At 43.8% G+C, this 16,337-nt stretch overlaps 1 protein-coding gene across 1 annotated transcript in view; it reads left to right on the top strand.

The window, feature by feature from the left end:
- Positions 1-16,337, top strand: part of DOCK5 (dedicator of cytokinesis 5) — a 231,279-nt gene that overhangs the window by 78,530 nt on the left and 136,412 nt on the right. The window contains exon 3 of the mRNA XM_055144886.1: positions 12,929-12,969. Coding sequence (XP_055000861.1) covers positions 12,929-12,969 — 41 coding nt within the window. The remainder of the gene's footprint in view (positions 1-12,928; positions 12,970-16,337) is intronic.

A 16,337-nucleotide genomic window follows, 5' to 3' on the forward strand; every position in this document is an offset into this window, starting at 1 on the left:
ATTGTTTCTTTTATCAAGAATTCTTTATGTACCTTATCTGCTATTGTGACCCAACCAAGCCATTGTGAGAAACCATCGTGGGTTTGGATAAGACTCAGCCAAGAATCGGTATAAGAAGAAAGCACTCGAGAAAGTTTAAACTTGAGACAGATAACAGTAATCTATTTTTCTCCTTGCTTGTATCCTGAGAGGATAAATGTAGGCCTCTGCTTTGTTCTTGGTAATACAAGTGGTTTACAATTTCTAAAAGCATATAAGGAGGCTTGTACACCATAAATATATAACTATGCTCCAGTGCTCCATTTTGTTAACCCACGGAGACAAATAATTCAATAGATAATATCATAGGAGTTATTTTGTGGGATAGAGAGGCTGTATCAAGCAGTGTAAAACCCTGGGCCTTAGATTATAAAACTGATTACCAGGCAGTGGAGGGAAAGGGGTGGGGGGATGAAGATGTGACTAGAGGTGACACGAGGACAATGGTGGAGAGTCTTGCACAATTTGGTGATGGTGGGGTCAATAACTGTGCACATCAATGCCATAAGTGTTAACTATTATATCCGTATTGTTATACTTAAAAGAACAGAACAAGGAAACACATATTGTAGAAATAGAAAAATACTGTGGACCAGAGAGATAGTATAGTGAGTGAACAATGGCCTTGCACTCGGCTGACCTGGGTTCAATCCCTGGCATCTCATATGGTCTCTTGAGCCCAGCGGGGAGTGATTCCTGAGTGCAGAACAAAGAGTAACCCTTGAGCAAGGCGAGATGTGGCCCAATGCCCCCCATCCGCCCCCGCCCCCGCATCCCTCCCTGCCCCTGAAAAATACTGCCTGGAAACCTTGTATGCCTGAAGTGAATCTTACTAGCAGAGTTTTGTTCCTTGCCTCACTTCCCCATAAAATTTCAGTCTATAAATTGTTAATGAAGGTAAGAGAAAACAAAAGTTAAAGAAAGCTTTTGATGGATCAGGGTCATAGCTTAAAGGGCTTGAGTGCATATTATTCCTGCTTGAAGTCCCGAATTTGACCCCTGGCATGGCATGATCCCCTTAACACTTCCAGGTATAACACTGGATGTCCCTTATACCTGCTTGGTGTGGCTCTGGTAGCCCCCTGCGTCACTGGCCCCGAGAAGTGCTGCATCTCTGGGTCTGAACTTCAAACCAGCTGCAGGTCACTCCTGAGCACTGCTTGGGATTTCTCCCCCTCCTCCCCAGATTACCTAGCCCTTGAGTTTTCTGTGTTTGTGTATGTTCCATGCTCTGAGGTCACATCTGGCTGTGCTTGGGGGACCAATGTTCCAGGAATCAAACTAGAGTCTATGCAAGGCTAGTATCGTAGCATCTGTGCTGTCTTTCTGTTTCCTCAGATTAATGTTTTAGTGAGCTTTTGAGAACCTATTTTGAGTCTCTGACATTCATCCCCTTCAGAAGAGAAATATCTGTTAAACCAAAATTTAAGTATCCTTTCTTCAGACTTCATGATGTGGAAGGATGTCCATGGAGTCCAGAGGAGGCGGCTCAGGTGGAAATCAGGGCTCGGGTCGGAGGTGTTAAAGTCCAAGCACTGACTTCTCTACTGGCTGCATTCAGTTCCTGCTCAGGTTCTGTGATAGTCCGTGCCACTGTCTCAATAGTTCTCGCTGCCTTGGTTGTCCTGTGGATTGATCATTAAGTTGATTCTTACCCTTTTTCTTGTTTTCTTTTCTTTAAAGTCCTCTTTCCTGCCATTTCTTAAGACAAGGGGCACATTCTATTGGAAAACAAAATTATGTCTTTTTTCTCAGTCCCTACAGGCTCTGTGTGAAGCTTTGTTCCTTGCCTGAGATTCCAACTTCTTATATCTGTTTCAACTTTGTTGTGGTCAGTAGTTTAAGAATAATTTAGAGGGGTTCTGCTCCTTCCAGAGCAGCAAAGACACAGTCTTCAGAAAACAAGTGAACTCCTAATGGTCACCTTTCATAAACAGAACAACCAGGGGGTAGCCATGAATGGAGAAAGTCGCTGGATGTCATTGGCGACCATCAGTTTCAAACTATTTGTGAATTCTTTGGGTCCCATGCATTAAACTGTGGGTTTTCAGGTTCTTAATTTAATTCTTAACTATCCCAGGTGATGAGAGTTACTGAAACTCATTTAATAAATGTGAAAACCAAGATTAAGAAAATTGAAGATGGCATTGAAGTTACAGTGACCCCAATTCAAACTCTGGCAGCACATACCACTTGCCCTCCCTCCACCCCTATTGTCACTGGATGCACTCCTGGAGGCCCCCAAACACCTCCAGTGTGGCCTTGGTGGCCCTGATAACTGCAAGGTCTAAATAACAACGCACCCTTTGGTCCAGCGCAGGACTCTGGATGGCAGAGTGTGAAGCTTCCTTATATTCCAGGTGTTCCCATTCAGATTTTTTGCACTGGTTTTATATTTTGTTTTGTCTGGGGCCACACTCAGCAGTGCTCAGGACTTACTCCCAGCTCTGCACTCAGGAATCTTTCCTGGTGGAGCTTTGCAGACCATATGGGGTACTGGGAACCAAACTCGGCTTGGCTGCATGCAAGGAAAGTGCTCTATCTACCCACCGTACCATTAGTTTGGCTTTCTGGCACTGATTGGTTAAGTTAGAGACATGCTTTGCAGAAGAGGGCACTTTGCTCCAGTACCAAGAACTAATTACTGGTCAGACTATTTAACCAAGAGGGAAGAGAACTGTATCCAGAAAGCAATAAAGGCTTTTGCAGGTCAGAACCATGATTTTGATGAGACCGTCGCATTTCCTGTTCTCAGTGAGCTACAGGGTCTCTGAAAGCACAAGTCTACGTTCTCTGGACTACTCCTTTGCCCTGCCCTACCCTCTACCCTGCACCAGGTCCCTCTGCCCATGTAAGGATGTGTTTAATTTGCTAGTTGAGAATAAAAAAGGCTGCACCGTCATCTTATATTATAGGTCATTAGAAGAAATCGTGATATTTTTAGCTATGGAGTTAGATTTTATGAAGTAAAGACATAGAGGGCAAAATAACATGCTTTGTGGTAGGGAATTTAAGACCCCCCCCGAACCTTAATTCCTTAATTCCTTTAAATGAACAGTTGAAGAACTCGAGGCCCACAGTGCTGTTAACCTGGAGGGAGACCCTATTTAAAACAAACAAACAAAAAACAACTCATTTAAGTTCTTTGCATGAAGAGGAGAACCATCTTTCTGGACTTCATGGTCTCCGAGGCAGTGTGCCTGGCTCCAGTGCTCCCTGCGACCCCCCCACCCCCCGACGAGGAGTCGGAGAGAAGCGGGTCTCAGAACTCGCAGCCAGCTTGCTCTGGAGGCGCGCACAGTCGCATCAGTCTTCTCTCTCCGCCTCACTCTTTCTCTTTGCTGTCTTTCTCTCACATGTCTGCTATGCGCCAGGCACGGCAGATACATGCCCCTTTCTTGTTCACTCAGAAAATAAAGCAGAAACCACATCTTTCTTAGCCCTGACTTGGTGTGTTGCTGGTGATTTCAATCGATGGGATGACATGGCCACGTTCTTCGGGAGCATCCGTCCTCTTGCTGTCCATTCAGTGTGGCCTTGGAGGCACAGTGAGTGAGTGGATGATGGAGCAAGAGAGTGAGTGTGTGTATGTGTGTGTGGTACAGACAGAGGGTGAGGGTATATGCCTGCGCTCACGTAGTGAGTTTGTTTGTTTGTTTTCATCTGCACCCCCAGCTTAGATAGTAAGGCTGTGGTTAACTTTGTTCAAGCCCTTGTTCAATTCCATGCTTTTGCTTCCTCTTGTTTGAAGTGAGGGGGTTAGATTCCTGTAAACTCAGTTCTTTGGGGGCTCAGACTTCAGCATCTGTTGTCTCTTTATTTCAAAGACACGGAGTTAAGATAATGAACCTGGCCGAGTGGTGTAACTCCCACAGAAGTTCAAAGAATCAAATTTTCTTATTGTACTTAGCCCTTTCCATTTCTGCCTCTGAGCTTACTTGCAAAAACCACGGTGAGATCATGTGTGTGGAAAGGGAACATCTTGGAGGTCAGTGGCGCTGGAAGGCAGTAAGTATATTCTGCCCTGAGACAGATGTCCAGCAGCTGGGACACTTCTTTGTCCTGTGAGGGGTGTGGGACAGTGATTTCTCCTCACCAACTTTCAGACGGACTGTGGCACCTCCTTGAAGGACAGTCCCTGGGGAGGGCGGGGGCAGACTACTGCCTTGAAAGCCAACAGTTTACTGGACCCACTGAAGATGGGACTTTTGACCTTGACTCAGTAACTGCTTTACCCAGAGAGCTCACAGTTCAGTGGCACTGAAGTACAGAGTTTAGCACGTGTTGCTTCTCTTTCCCCACCTGCCCCCACCCCATAAACACACACACACAGCGTGGGTTTTGATAATCGGTGGCTCCCTACGTGAGAGGCTCTTGCCATTAGTTCCTGGGAGGTCAGAAATAATTTGTGATTGCACAGTGTGAATATATGTAATTCCACAGAGCTGTGCACTTTAAAAAATGTTTATAATGGTAAGTTTATATTACGTCTGTTTTGCCAGTGTACAAAAATCACTGAGCTAGAAGGAGAAGAACCTAATTTTGCAAGGAATGCAAAATGAGGAGAGGTTTTTGCAAGACATTCCATAATTTACACATCTAAATGATGCTTTTGGTTTAAAAAAAAATCTTCAGAGGCCTGCTCAGTAATTAATTGTCTTAGGAGTCTTGAGTATATTCACAACCCTCCCATTGTGCACCGGCTCCAAGCATTACCATTAGGGCTCCTTTTGTGTTTAATGATTTGTTTATGGGTCCATTTCCTTCCTCCCTGAAGACAGTGTCTGGCACACTGGTGTTTAATAAGTGTTTTCATGTATAATAAGTCAACGATCATGTTAGTGATGTAAATCCTCAGCGTCTGTGTGCTTTTTCAGAGAGACTTTCCAGACAGACTCCCTCTAATCGCCCCCTTCTACTACTCAGTCTTTCATAACGCCCCTCTCTCATTCTTTCAAAATACTGAGTCCATTGCTTGTGTTCATATATGTATAGATTTCTCTTCCCATTATGAAATAGGATTTAGAAGATGGATACATTGTATGTCTTAGGTTGCTGTTATCTGTCTATTGAATAAATGAGTCTCCAATCTGTGCTGGTGTGTTGGTCACCACTGTGGGGGTCCCTAGGCTGTGCACTCACCTCCATGGGGATGACGTGTTGGGGGGGCGGTGAGGCCCACTTTCTTTTTAAAATGACTTTTGGTGGTTTTTGGATCCTACTCAGCAGTGCTCAAAGCTTTCTCCTGACTGCACTCAGGGATCACTTCCGTCAAAGCTCTGGGGGCCACTTGGGGTGCTGGGGATAGAACACGGGCTGCCTGCGTGCATGGCAAGCGTACCCACTGTACTATCTTTTGGGCCCCATAAAGCTCCAATCTGTGATTGAACTTTTTGAAATAGCTTTTGGAACATTTGGAAATATTTCATTCAGTATTAGTTGTTGTGCATGGAGTAATTAAGAGGAATAATTTTTTCCAGGCCCAACAAAAATAATGGGAAATGGTTCTGTTACTTTTCACACATGCATGCCCTCAAACCGGTTTCAGAGAGAACTTTCAATAAAGTTATTAAGTAATAATTGAACAACACTATTAGCATTGAATTCTGTGTTACCTTGAGACATTTTGTAATATTCACTGATACACAAATTTTTGCATGATTTTTTAAGTGGCAATTTATACATATACGTATATATATGTATATATATATATATATGCAATGAAATGCATTCGTGTTAGATGTAAAATTCAGTGAGTTCCAGTAAATGAATGCCTGATACTTTTATCAAGTTACAGAACCTTTGTCTCATTCTCAAGAATTTCTTTCTGGGGCCGGAGCGATAGCACAGTGGGTAGGGCGTTTGCCTTGCACGCGGCCAACTTGAGTTCGATCCCCGGCATCCCATATGGTCCCCCAAGCACTGCCAGGAGCAATTCCTGAGTGCAAAGCCAGGAGTAACCCCTGAGCATTGCTGGGTATGACCCAAAAAGCAAAAAAAAAAAAAAAAAAAAAAAAAAAAAAAGAATTTCTTTCTGCTTGTTTCACATAATTCCTATTCTCCCAGATAAGTAATACTCTGAGTTAGGACCCCTTGGATTGCTCTTCAGCTTTTTATAATTGAAATACTGAGTGTCTCTATTTGGAATCTTCTTTGCACTTTTTTTTTTAAATCCTAGATTCATCCACAATATTACATATAACAGTTTGTTTATCTCATCAAATACATTCCATTATTTGAATATATTATAGTTTGGTTGCCACTATTCCTATTACTTACATTTTGATGGACTCCAGTGGTCATTTATTAAAGATAGAGCTTTCAGGCCAGAAGAAATAGCTCAATGGAAAAAAGCTCATGGTTTGCATGTGAGAGGCTAGGGGTGGTCCCGAGACTGCACGCTGCCCTGAGCACTCCCAGGGGTAACCCCCAAGCTCCTGAGCACCACTGGGTATTACCAAAACAAAATAAAACACAAAAGAATAAAGCTTCCAGGGGCACAGTCATGAGGGCTGAATACTAACAACCTGGTTTACTGCCTGGCATACTTAGAACACACCTTCATGGAAGCTGACCTGGAGTCCTGACAAATAAAACTTCCACAGCAAGGAGTGGAAAGGAAGAGTGCCCAGAGGGACCAGAGAGAGAGAGAGAGAGAAACCAGACTGCAGGACAGCCACGTGACCATCAGAATGAGATTTCTAAGGAATGTTGGAAGTACATCTAGCAGCCCCATCTTGCAGTCCCAGACTTAGGGCTGTGGAGGGGGAAGCCAGAAAGGATAGAATATGAACAGGGTCAGGGCTGCCCGTGGGTGACATGTGAGTAAACCTCTCACAGGTGGCCGATCGCAGCGCTGGCGTGCTTCGTATTGATCTCACTCTCCATAGTAACGGCCCTGAGGCGAGCCCCCCCCACCCCCAACAAATAGCTCACTGGGGCCTGAGAGTTACTAAGATTGTTTGCCCGCAGACAAATAGAATAATTCTCTGCCAGTCTGAAGTTGAATGCTACTGAGGAATCTGTACCCGCTTGGGTCCCTTTTAAGAAGGGGGCTGCCATGTACCAGCTCTGGAGTGGACACACTGCTGGAACGGAGGACCACCTTCTATTTCAGGTTTTTACTTTGGGAAGGGGGAGGGGTGATCTGAACCAGGCCAAGCACTTCGAAGGGGCTGTTTCTGGGTCTGTGCTCAGGAGCGATCCCTGATACTCCTCAGAGTGCCGAGCGCATGGGGGTGCTGGGAGTTGGAACTAGGACCAGACACAGGCTAGGGAGGTGCCTTCCTGCCTGTCTGCTCAGGCTCCCAGCCTCCGGTGAAACATGCGTCAGATCCTCGTGGTTATATGGCTTAGGAACTGCTGGGCACTGGGCCCTTCATCATTGCCTCAGACCTACTCACAGACGCTGCTGAACAAATACTATTTAGGTCCCCCAGTGCCCCGTCTTGATCCCCTGTTTGTCTCCCAGGCCCTCTGGAACTCAGCACCTTGAGACACCTGTGACAACTCACCCCCAGTTGCTTTCCAGACAGGCTCAGGCTTGTCACACAGCTGTCCGGGGGCTCTTGCTTGAATCCCTCATGTCTCCGAGACAGGCCTGACCTCAGTGCCCTGGCAGGGGCCAGATACCAGAGACTGCATTTCCCTCCGTGTCGCCCAGGCTCACTCAAACCAAGGGCCCAGCCCCTGCCCAAGCCCCCATGGATCACTGGGTAATAGGGGGAAAGAGAGGAACTTGTCCCCGGTGATGGATCCAGACAACAGCCTGGTAATAATTCAGCCATTCAACCACTTAAAGAAGATGTCAAAGTAACCGTCTTCATGGTGCTCACAGAAACAGATTGATATGAGTATCTCAACAAAGGAGCAAGTCTGAACTGATGTTTGGAAAAAGGCCAAAAAAATATAAAGCATTTATCAATATAAAAATATATCATCATCATCATCATCATCATCATCATCCTGTACATCATTGATTTTCTCGAACAGTCTCAGTAACATCTCCATTCGTCCAAGCCCAGAGATTTTAGAAGCCTCTCTCTACTTGTCCTTCCAACGATGCCGTACTGGAGGCTCTTTCAGGGTCAGGGGAATGAGACCCAGCTTGTTACTGGTTTTGGCATATTAATACACCATGGGGACCTTGCGAGGCTCTCCCATGTGGGCAGGAAACTTGGTAGATTGCCAGGTTCTCCCAGAGGGAGAAGTAGGCTATAAGATGTCGCGGCCGGTCGCGTACTTCCGGGAGCTTTCTTTTAAGTTTCTGGATGCTGGCCATTGACAGAATTACATGGCACCGGGGGCAGTCCCTGGGTGTGACCGCCTAGCTACTGGGAAATGGGTAATCTAGGCAGAAGAGGCCCAGTCCTGATCCGAGCAGGCTTGGAGGTCTCAGCCCCGGGTCCCACACACCTGCGTTCCACCTCAAGTTCCTTCATGCATGAGGCTTCTCCGACGTGTGGAGAGGGGCTTTGAGCATGGCTGTAACTAGGTTCCAGTGGTCTTCCGCCACCAGGAGCTCTGCTTGGGGCGGGGAGGGAAGCTGGAGCACAGCCCCTCCGAGGAGGCCCCGGGGAAGACAGCCAGGCGCGTGGGCAAGAGACTCTTGATAAAAATATAGAGCAAAGAATATAGTAGCTGAACTGAACAGTATATTTAAAAAGGGCCCAACAGCAGAACAGACTCCTTCAGACTCCTGAGGGAGTCTCCAGCTGTGTTGGGAAGCAGACGGTGTGCAAGTCAATGGGCAGGAAGGCACCCCGCAAGCAGCTGGCCACCAAGGCCGCCCACAAGAAGCCGCACCGCTACCGACCCGACAACGTGGCGTTGTGTGACATCCACTGCTACCAGAAGTCCAGGGAGCTGCTCATCTACAAGCTGCCATTCCAGCAGCTGGTGCGAGAGATTGTGCAGAACTTCAAGACCGACCTGCGCTCCCAGAACTCGGCTGCCCTGGCCCTGCAGGAGGCGTGTGAGGCGTACCTGGTGGGGCTCTTTGAGAGTACCAACTTCTGCACCATCCACGCCAAGTGCGTCACCCTCATGCCCAAGGACATCCAGCTGGCGTGCTGAATCTGTGGAGAGAGGGCATAAAGTTTACGATGCTAAAATCTCAGGGCTGGGACAAATGGAGACGCTACTGGCGCCCACTCAGGTAAATCAGTGATGAACCGTCTGACAGTGCTCTAGTGCCAACAGCAGAATAGAAGAAGCAGAAAATCAAACCAGCGAGCTAGAAGGTAAATGAGTGGAAACCATCCAAAAAGGATAGAAAGAAGAAAGAATAGAAATAATGAAGGAACCATAAGAACCATAGAGAACAGCATTAAGAGGAATAACATTGGTGCCATAGGGCTAGTGGAGAGAAGGAAAAGGACAAAGTTCTTATTTGAAGAAATAGCTAAGTACTTACCCAAACTTGGTAAGGAGTTAAGATACCCTGATCCAGGAAGCTCAGAGAATTCCAAGTAATAGAAACCAAGTCAGATACTCCAGGAGCTAGTATAATTAAGAGCATAAAAATCACAGAGAGTGGTAAAAGCACTAAGGAAAAAAATGCAAAGTGTCACGTGTTATGGAGACCCCACTGAAGACGATCAGCAGATTTCCCCACTGAACCGCTGTAGGTGAAGGGAGTGACATATAGTCAAAGTCCTGAATGGAAAAGTCATTGGGTTGAATCAAGGTTTGCTAAGACATTTGGTCAAATTAGGGTTTGTCAAGATTACTTTTATTTTCAGAATGGGTCATGCCATCCTAATTTTTATTTTGCTGAATAATTTTGAATTGTATCCTAGATTATTTATATATTTTGTTCTGAGTCTCTGTTTCTCTTTCATTCCTCTGAAGGATGGAGTTCCTCTTTATTTTCAGATTTTACTTCATTTCATTCACACTGCAAAGTCTGTCTTTTGGGCAAAGCTGGTATTTCTTCTTAGTTCTTTTTTTTTCTCAGTGGGATGTTTTAACTCTTGACTAGTACATGGTAGTAATTTAGAGGTCAGAGGTCAGTAAGATACTGAGATATGTAATACTTTAGTATATGGAATTTGTTATAAGCTTACTATCAACTTTGTTTCCCAACTTCTTTGTGAGTGTGTGTGTGTGTGTGTGTCTGTCAACAAGTTTTTTGTATACCTCTAGCAATGCTCAGAAGTCACTCTTGGCCAGGCTCTGGGGACCATAAGGATGCCAGGGATCAAACCCAAGTGCCTTAACTGATAGAATATCGCTCTGGTCCCTTCCTTATATTTTTTAATAGCTCTAGTTGTCTCAAAGCTCTGTTGTTAATTTCAGAGGCTCAGAAGATGTCACATTTCCTATTTGGACTCTAGCCACACTTTGTGCTGGATGTGCCCAGCCCCTAGGCCAGGAACTATAACATGGAAAGGCCATCCTGTTCTACTTTCTGTTCTAAGTCTCGACATCCTTCTAAACACAGCCTACATTTTTTTTCCACTCCATTGACTTCAGATAATTTCAGATTTTTGTTTTTGTTTATGGTTTGTACGGTTTATAGTTGCTCTGCAAGATTGCTAATGATGTATGAACTTATCATTGAAATGGCATGCAGTGGAAATACAAATCCCTTATTATAGTAAGGAATGTTAGAATCTGACTATCTACTCTCCATTTCACAACGTGTTCTATTCTTTGTTTTTCATAACTCACCAGCTGGTCTTTCAGAAACATCCCAAACTAGTTCCCCTCTAGCTTTTTGCTTGCTCTTTTTCTGATTCACATTTCAGATCCTAAATCTTCACTTACACGGTTGTTTGTTTTCATTCAATTACTTACTGTTGTATGTGCCCAAAGTAAGTGTCTCTGTAGAAATAAAATGAAAATGAAAGAAAGGAATAAATCATGAAAGCATAAAAGTACACATCTCAAGAGGGGAGATGCATGCGACATATATGCTCAGGCACCACATGTACTTGGCAAGCAGCACATGGGCTCGGGCAGCATATGTGCCAGGCTGTCTTCATCAAGGCTCCCTCAGAGGGGGTGGGTTGAGTTTCCCTCCCTGCCCCAAGCCGAACCCTCATAGCCAAAAACCTCCAGAACCCAGCCACAGCCATGCTCAAGGCCACTCTCCACATGCTTGGACGAGCCTCACCCATGAAGGAACCGACAGAGGAACCCAGAGCCTGGCAAGCTACCCATGACATGTTTGATATGCTCAAAACAGTAACAACAATGTGCTCTTCATGTTCCTGGAGTGAGCAGATGCCATTGGGCTACACTAGCATGCAATAGGGACAAATGAAGACCTTACTGGCACCTGGATGAACAACGGGGTGACAGTGACAGTGACAATGAAGCATTCATGAAAAGTAATTTCTATGGATTTTTTTAAAATGTTTTGAGTATGTTGGTGTGGGACTATTGGCAATTCATGGCAATTAATTTATAAGGAACTTCTAATAATCTAAGAGCCCCGTATTCTTTCCGACACTCAATAATGTCAGTCTTTTTAATTTCAGCCATTCTGATAAATGTATTATACTTTTCAGTATATTGTGCACGGAGTAGAATTTTCCCTAACCGATGTACAGTTTTGTAGGCTTTTTATTTTTTAATCCCTCTCTCCTTCCTTCCCTCCCTCCCTCCCTCCCTCCCTCCCTCCCTCCCTGCCTCCCTCACTTCCTTCCTTCCATCTTGAGTCACACTTGGCAGTGCTTAGGGGTTACTCCTGGGTCTGAACTCAGGGATCACTCATGGTGGTGCTCAGGGACCATATGGGATGCAGGAGATTGAACCTGGGTTGGTCCTGTGAAAGGCAAGTACCCTACCTGCTGTATTATCAACTATGGCTATATGCAACTCTTTTAACAGGATTTACATATGAAACGTGACCACTTTGATGACAAGTAGGTATAAAGGATAAGGTAAATTGTCACTGTCACTCATCCTGTTGCTCATCGATTTGCTCAAAGGGGCACCGGTAACGTCTCCATTGTGAGACTTGTTGGTACTGTTTTTGGCATATTGAATATGCCATGGATAGCTTGCCGGGCTCTCTGAGAGGGGTGGAGGAATCAAACCCAGGTTGGAATCAAACCCGGGTCGGCTGCGTGCAAGGCGAACACCCTACCCGCTGTGCTATCGCTCCAGCCCAAAGAAAATTATATAGGGAATTACCTACAATAGATAATAAGTATTTATTATAATACATAATAATAGAATTATAATTAAACTATAATTAATTTTAATTATAGGTAAATTAAATTATAATAGTAAAATATTTGTTTATGGGTAGATAAAATTTTGTATTTCCTCCTCAATATATATTTGTCAAGAAAGTACCCATGAGGGTGTATAATACTGGGATTTTAAGGAAGAAATTAAAGCTTTTACTTTTAAAGCCTTATCAAGTAAACACATAAAAATTTTTATTGTGAGGGATGCTTATAGCATTGCCAAAAATTATCTACAGTGTTGTTTTGTTTGTTTTATTTTGTAATTTTTCATGCAAATATTTGTATATATAAGATCAGCTAGTTCAAATTAAAAATTGGGTTAGTTCTTAATATAGAAGCTGGGAATTCTGAGAGTGAGCACAGAGAGGAATGTTTTAAGTATCTTTTGTAATAGTATGAGCTGCCTTGTGGAATGTATGTGCATGGATGAAAGCCTGTATTTGTTCATGCAACATTGATTGAATGGCTTTCATGTGGTGAGATGTTAAGACTGCCTTCTCATGCGTCTTTTCCCTTTTCTTTTTCCAAAGGATTAGAGGCCGGGCACAGTTCTAATGTAGAGCCTGCTAATTGACTCTTGGATTCTTTCCCAGTTTTCTAGCAGAATATGATATTGTGCACTGCTAATATCTTTATAGGATCCTATAAACAAAATATAGATTTTGTTTTCTTTTATTCCCTGACAGGTTGGTTCAGAGGATACACCCTCCAAAATAAATCTAAAAAGGTATGACTCGTTACTCAGTTTATTTTTTATTTAATCTCTGCCAAGTTTTGTTTTGTTGTCTGATCTCATTATGTGTTATGTGTCTGTATCTTATCTTTAGGTTTTTGCTTTTCTTTTTGATGGCAGATCTTTAGATTTGAAGGGAAGTTGTCTGACCTCAGTGCTCAGATGAAATAGCACAAATACCATCTTTTTCACCAACCAGTTCAAGGGGAAGGACCATGCAGCTTCTCCTAGGCTCTCACAATAAGCAAAGTGGCAATACAGTGCCAGTAATAGAGTGAGTTGTTTGATGGGCAGAATCATTCCTTAGCTTTTATCCATTTTTAAATTTATTGTTTAAAAATGCTACTTTGGTTTTAAATATCACCACCAATGCCCAGAAGGATAGAGAGAGAGAGAGAGAGAGAGAGAGAGAGAGAGTGAGAGAGGTAGAGTGAGAGAGGGAGGGAAAGAGAGAGAGGGAGAGAGAGAGGGAGAGTGAGAGAGGTAGAGTGAGAGAGGGAAGGAGAGAGAGAGGGAGAGAGAGAGGGAGAGTGAGAGAGGGAGGGAGAGAGGGAGAGTGAGAGAGAGAGAGGGAGAGAGAGAGAGGGAGAGAGAGAGACTGGTTAAGGAATGATATTGGATTAAACTAATCATGAATAACTTTGTAACTGTGTATCTCATGGTGACCCAATTAAAAAAACAACTTTTAAATAACACCCTTTAGAACAATTATTTAACAAGAGCTTCATTTAGTTCATTATTATAAACCAGAGTAGTAGATTCAAACTGAATCTCATAACCCCAACTAGCACCATGTGAAATCAGTTATATATTATAGCCCACTGCTGAGTCAGTTATAACACATTTTACTCAAATTAAAAAAAGTTTGAATAGAAAAGAATGGAATACTATAGTAAATAGTGTTTTGTAGAAATTCTGTTTGGGGTACATGATTTCCTGTATATTTTATGTCTAAAATTTTTGTTTTATGAATAGTGAGTAGTAAGTTGCCATGCAAATCTTATCTTGTCATGGGAAGATTTTTGAAAAGTATTGACCCTAGCAGGTTCTTTATGCCTGTGTCAAAGCTACTAGTCATCAAGCTAACGGAGATCTATTAATTATGTTAATACTCCCTTCAGCTTATTTTAGGTCAGGTCAGCGCTTTTGCTCGGCAGTATAGCATATCAGCACTTTCCTTTGTAAGAACAGCTTTCTTACAAAGCTATTCACTATTTCATCACAAGTGAAATCGTGAATTGGGAAAGGGATGAGGAAAGCTCTTTAGCGGTTATCAAGGATGGGTATCCTTCAAAAGACCTCAGAGACCCGGAAAAACACCTTTCTTCTAAAGATGATTAAAATCAGGTATTATATCCTTGACTGTCTGGGCCAGAGAGTGCCCAGTGGACTGATGCAGGCCTTACGTGCAATTAGACCTGTGTGACTCCCTAGCACCATGTGGTCCCCTGAGCATGGAGCCAGGAGTAGCCTCTAAACACGGCAGGGCGTGGTCCAAACAACAATAACAAGGAAATCTGGACTGTCCTCATCAAGCTTTAGTATTATTGGTTCCGTAGTGCTTGTACATGTATGTATGTGCACAGCCCTCACTTTGTCTACTGAAAATTTATTTTATTTATATTTTTGCTTTTTGGGTCAAACTCAGCGATGCTCAGGAGTTACTCCTGACTCTGCACTGAAGAATTACTCCTGGGATTGCTTGGAGGACCATAGGGGATGCCAGGGATTAAACCTGGGTTGACCGAGTGCAAGGCAAATGCCCTACCCACTTTTCTATTACTCCGGCCCTCGACTGACAATTTAAAAGAGTGTTTTGCTTTTGTTTCTGCTTTGTTGGGGGCTACACCCAGCAGTGCTCAGGGCTTACTTCTGGCTCTCTGCGTTCAGGGATCACACCCAGAGGTCTTGGAGACCCACACGGGGTGTGGGGGAATCAAACTTGGGTCAGCCACGTGCAGGGCAAACACCCTACCTGCGGTTCTAGCCCCGGGAGTGTTTGCTCTGAGGACAACTCTCAATTTTGGTCCGTCCTTTCATCTCTCCCCAAAAATGGCAGTGAATTTTCCTGCCCATGTTGTGCTCCATGACCTCATTCCTAATTTTATAATTTTTCATCTAATCTATTGTATACTTTCTTTTCTTTCTTGTTTTGTTTTTGTTTGGGGGGCTCTGCACAGCTGTGCCCAGGGCATACCCCTGGCGCTGTGTTCGGGGTGTGGTACTTGAGCAGCCATGTGTAGTGCCAGAGATGAAATTAGGGTTGGCTGTATGCAGGGCCAGCACCTTAGCCCTGGGTTATCATAATGCTCCTGCCTAGGGACCTCAGAGTGACAGGTGTTCTGATAGGAATGAGAATGAAAGCAAAACCAAGACCTTTCTTCTGGGGTTGTTTATATGGACTAGAGTTTCTGGGGTATAGTCACTTCTGCTTTTGCTTCTTGGCTTGGGTTTAGCTGTATCATCCTTAGTCATAAGGATGCAAGTAGTAGTTATTTTAAAACATAGTTTCAAATTTGGAACTTCGCTAATTTGCTACTGTTGGGGGCATACCCAGTGTGGGTATGGGAGGTAACACAGTGCTGGGATCAAACCTAGAGCCTCATAAAGGCAATGCATGTGCTCTATCAATTGGACCATTCCCAGCTCTGAAATTTTACTAATTTTAAGGTTCCACATTTATTAATGATGCAAGAATTTCATTTATTTAAATAAGGCTCTTCTTCAGAAAAGATTAATTTCAAAGTATGAACTGAGAACCAGTCTTATGAATTAAAGAACAAATAAAATTCCTGATTTTTTTTTGTGGGGGGGAACGAGGGGGCCACAGCTGACAGTGCTCAGGACTTACATCTGGCTCTTTGCTTAAGGATCACTCCTGGCAGTGCCTGGGACTTTCAGTGCCAGCCACCTGTTGAATAATCACTCCCACCCCATACTATCTCTCCAGCCCTCAAATTTTTGATTTTCAAATTTTTTAAAGTTGGGTGAAACAAGATCACAGTTCACCATTTCCCTTTTCAGAGTCTACATAAGCATCACCTTCTAGCATAGAAATCATCCATTTCTGAGAAATCCTGTGATTTCAGACATTAAAATCCGTCTTGCTGGATCTTGAAAAGTGGATAGAGTGCCCCACTAGAGTGTTCTAAACATTATGAATGAATTCTTTTTTTTTAATTTTATTTTTTTCTGTATTCAGGGCCCAGATAGATAGTATGGTTGGTAAGGTGCTTGCCTTGCATGTGATCCCCAGCATCCCATATGGTCCGCCAAGCACTGACAGGCTTCATTCCTGAGGGCAGAACCGGGAGTAATCCCGGAGAATCATGGGTGTGGTTCCAAAAGAAAACAAAACAAAT

Source organism: Sorex araneus, chromosome 7, assembly GCF_027595985.1.
Source record: "Sorex araneus isolate mSorAra2 chromosome 7, mSorAra2.pri, whole genome shotgun sequence".
Classification (NCBI taxonomy): Eukaryota; Metazoa; Chordata; class Mammalia; order Eulipotyphla; family Soricidae; genus Sorex; species Sorex araneus.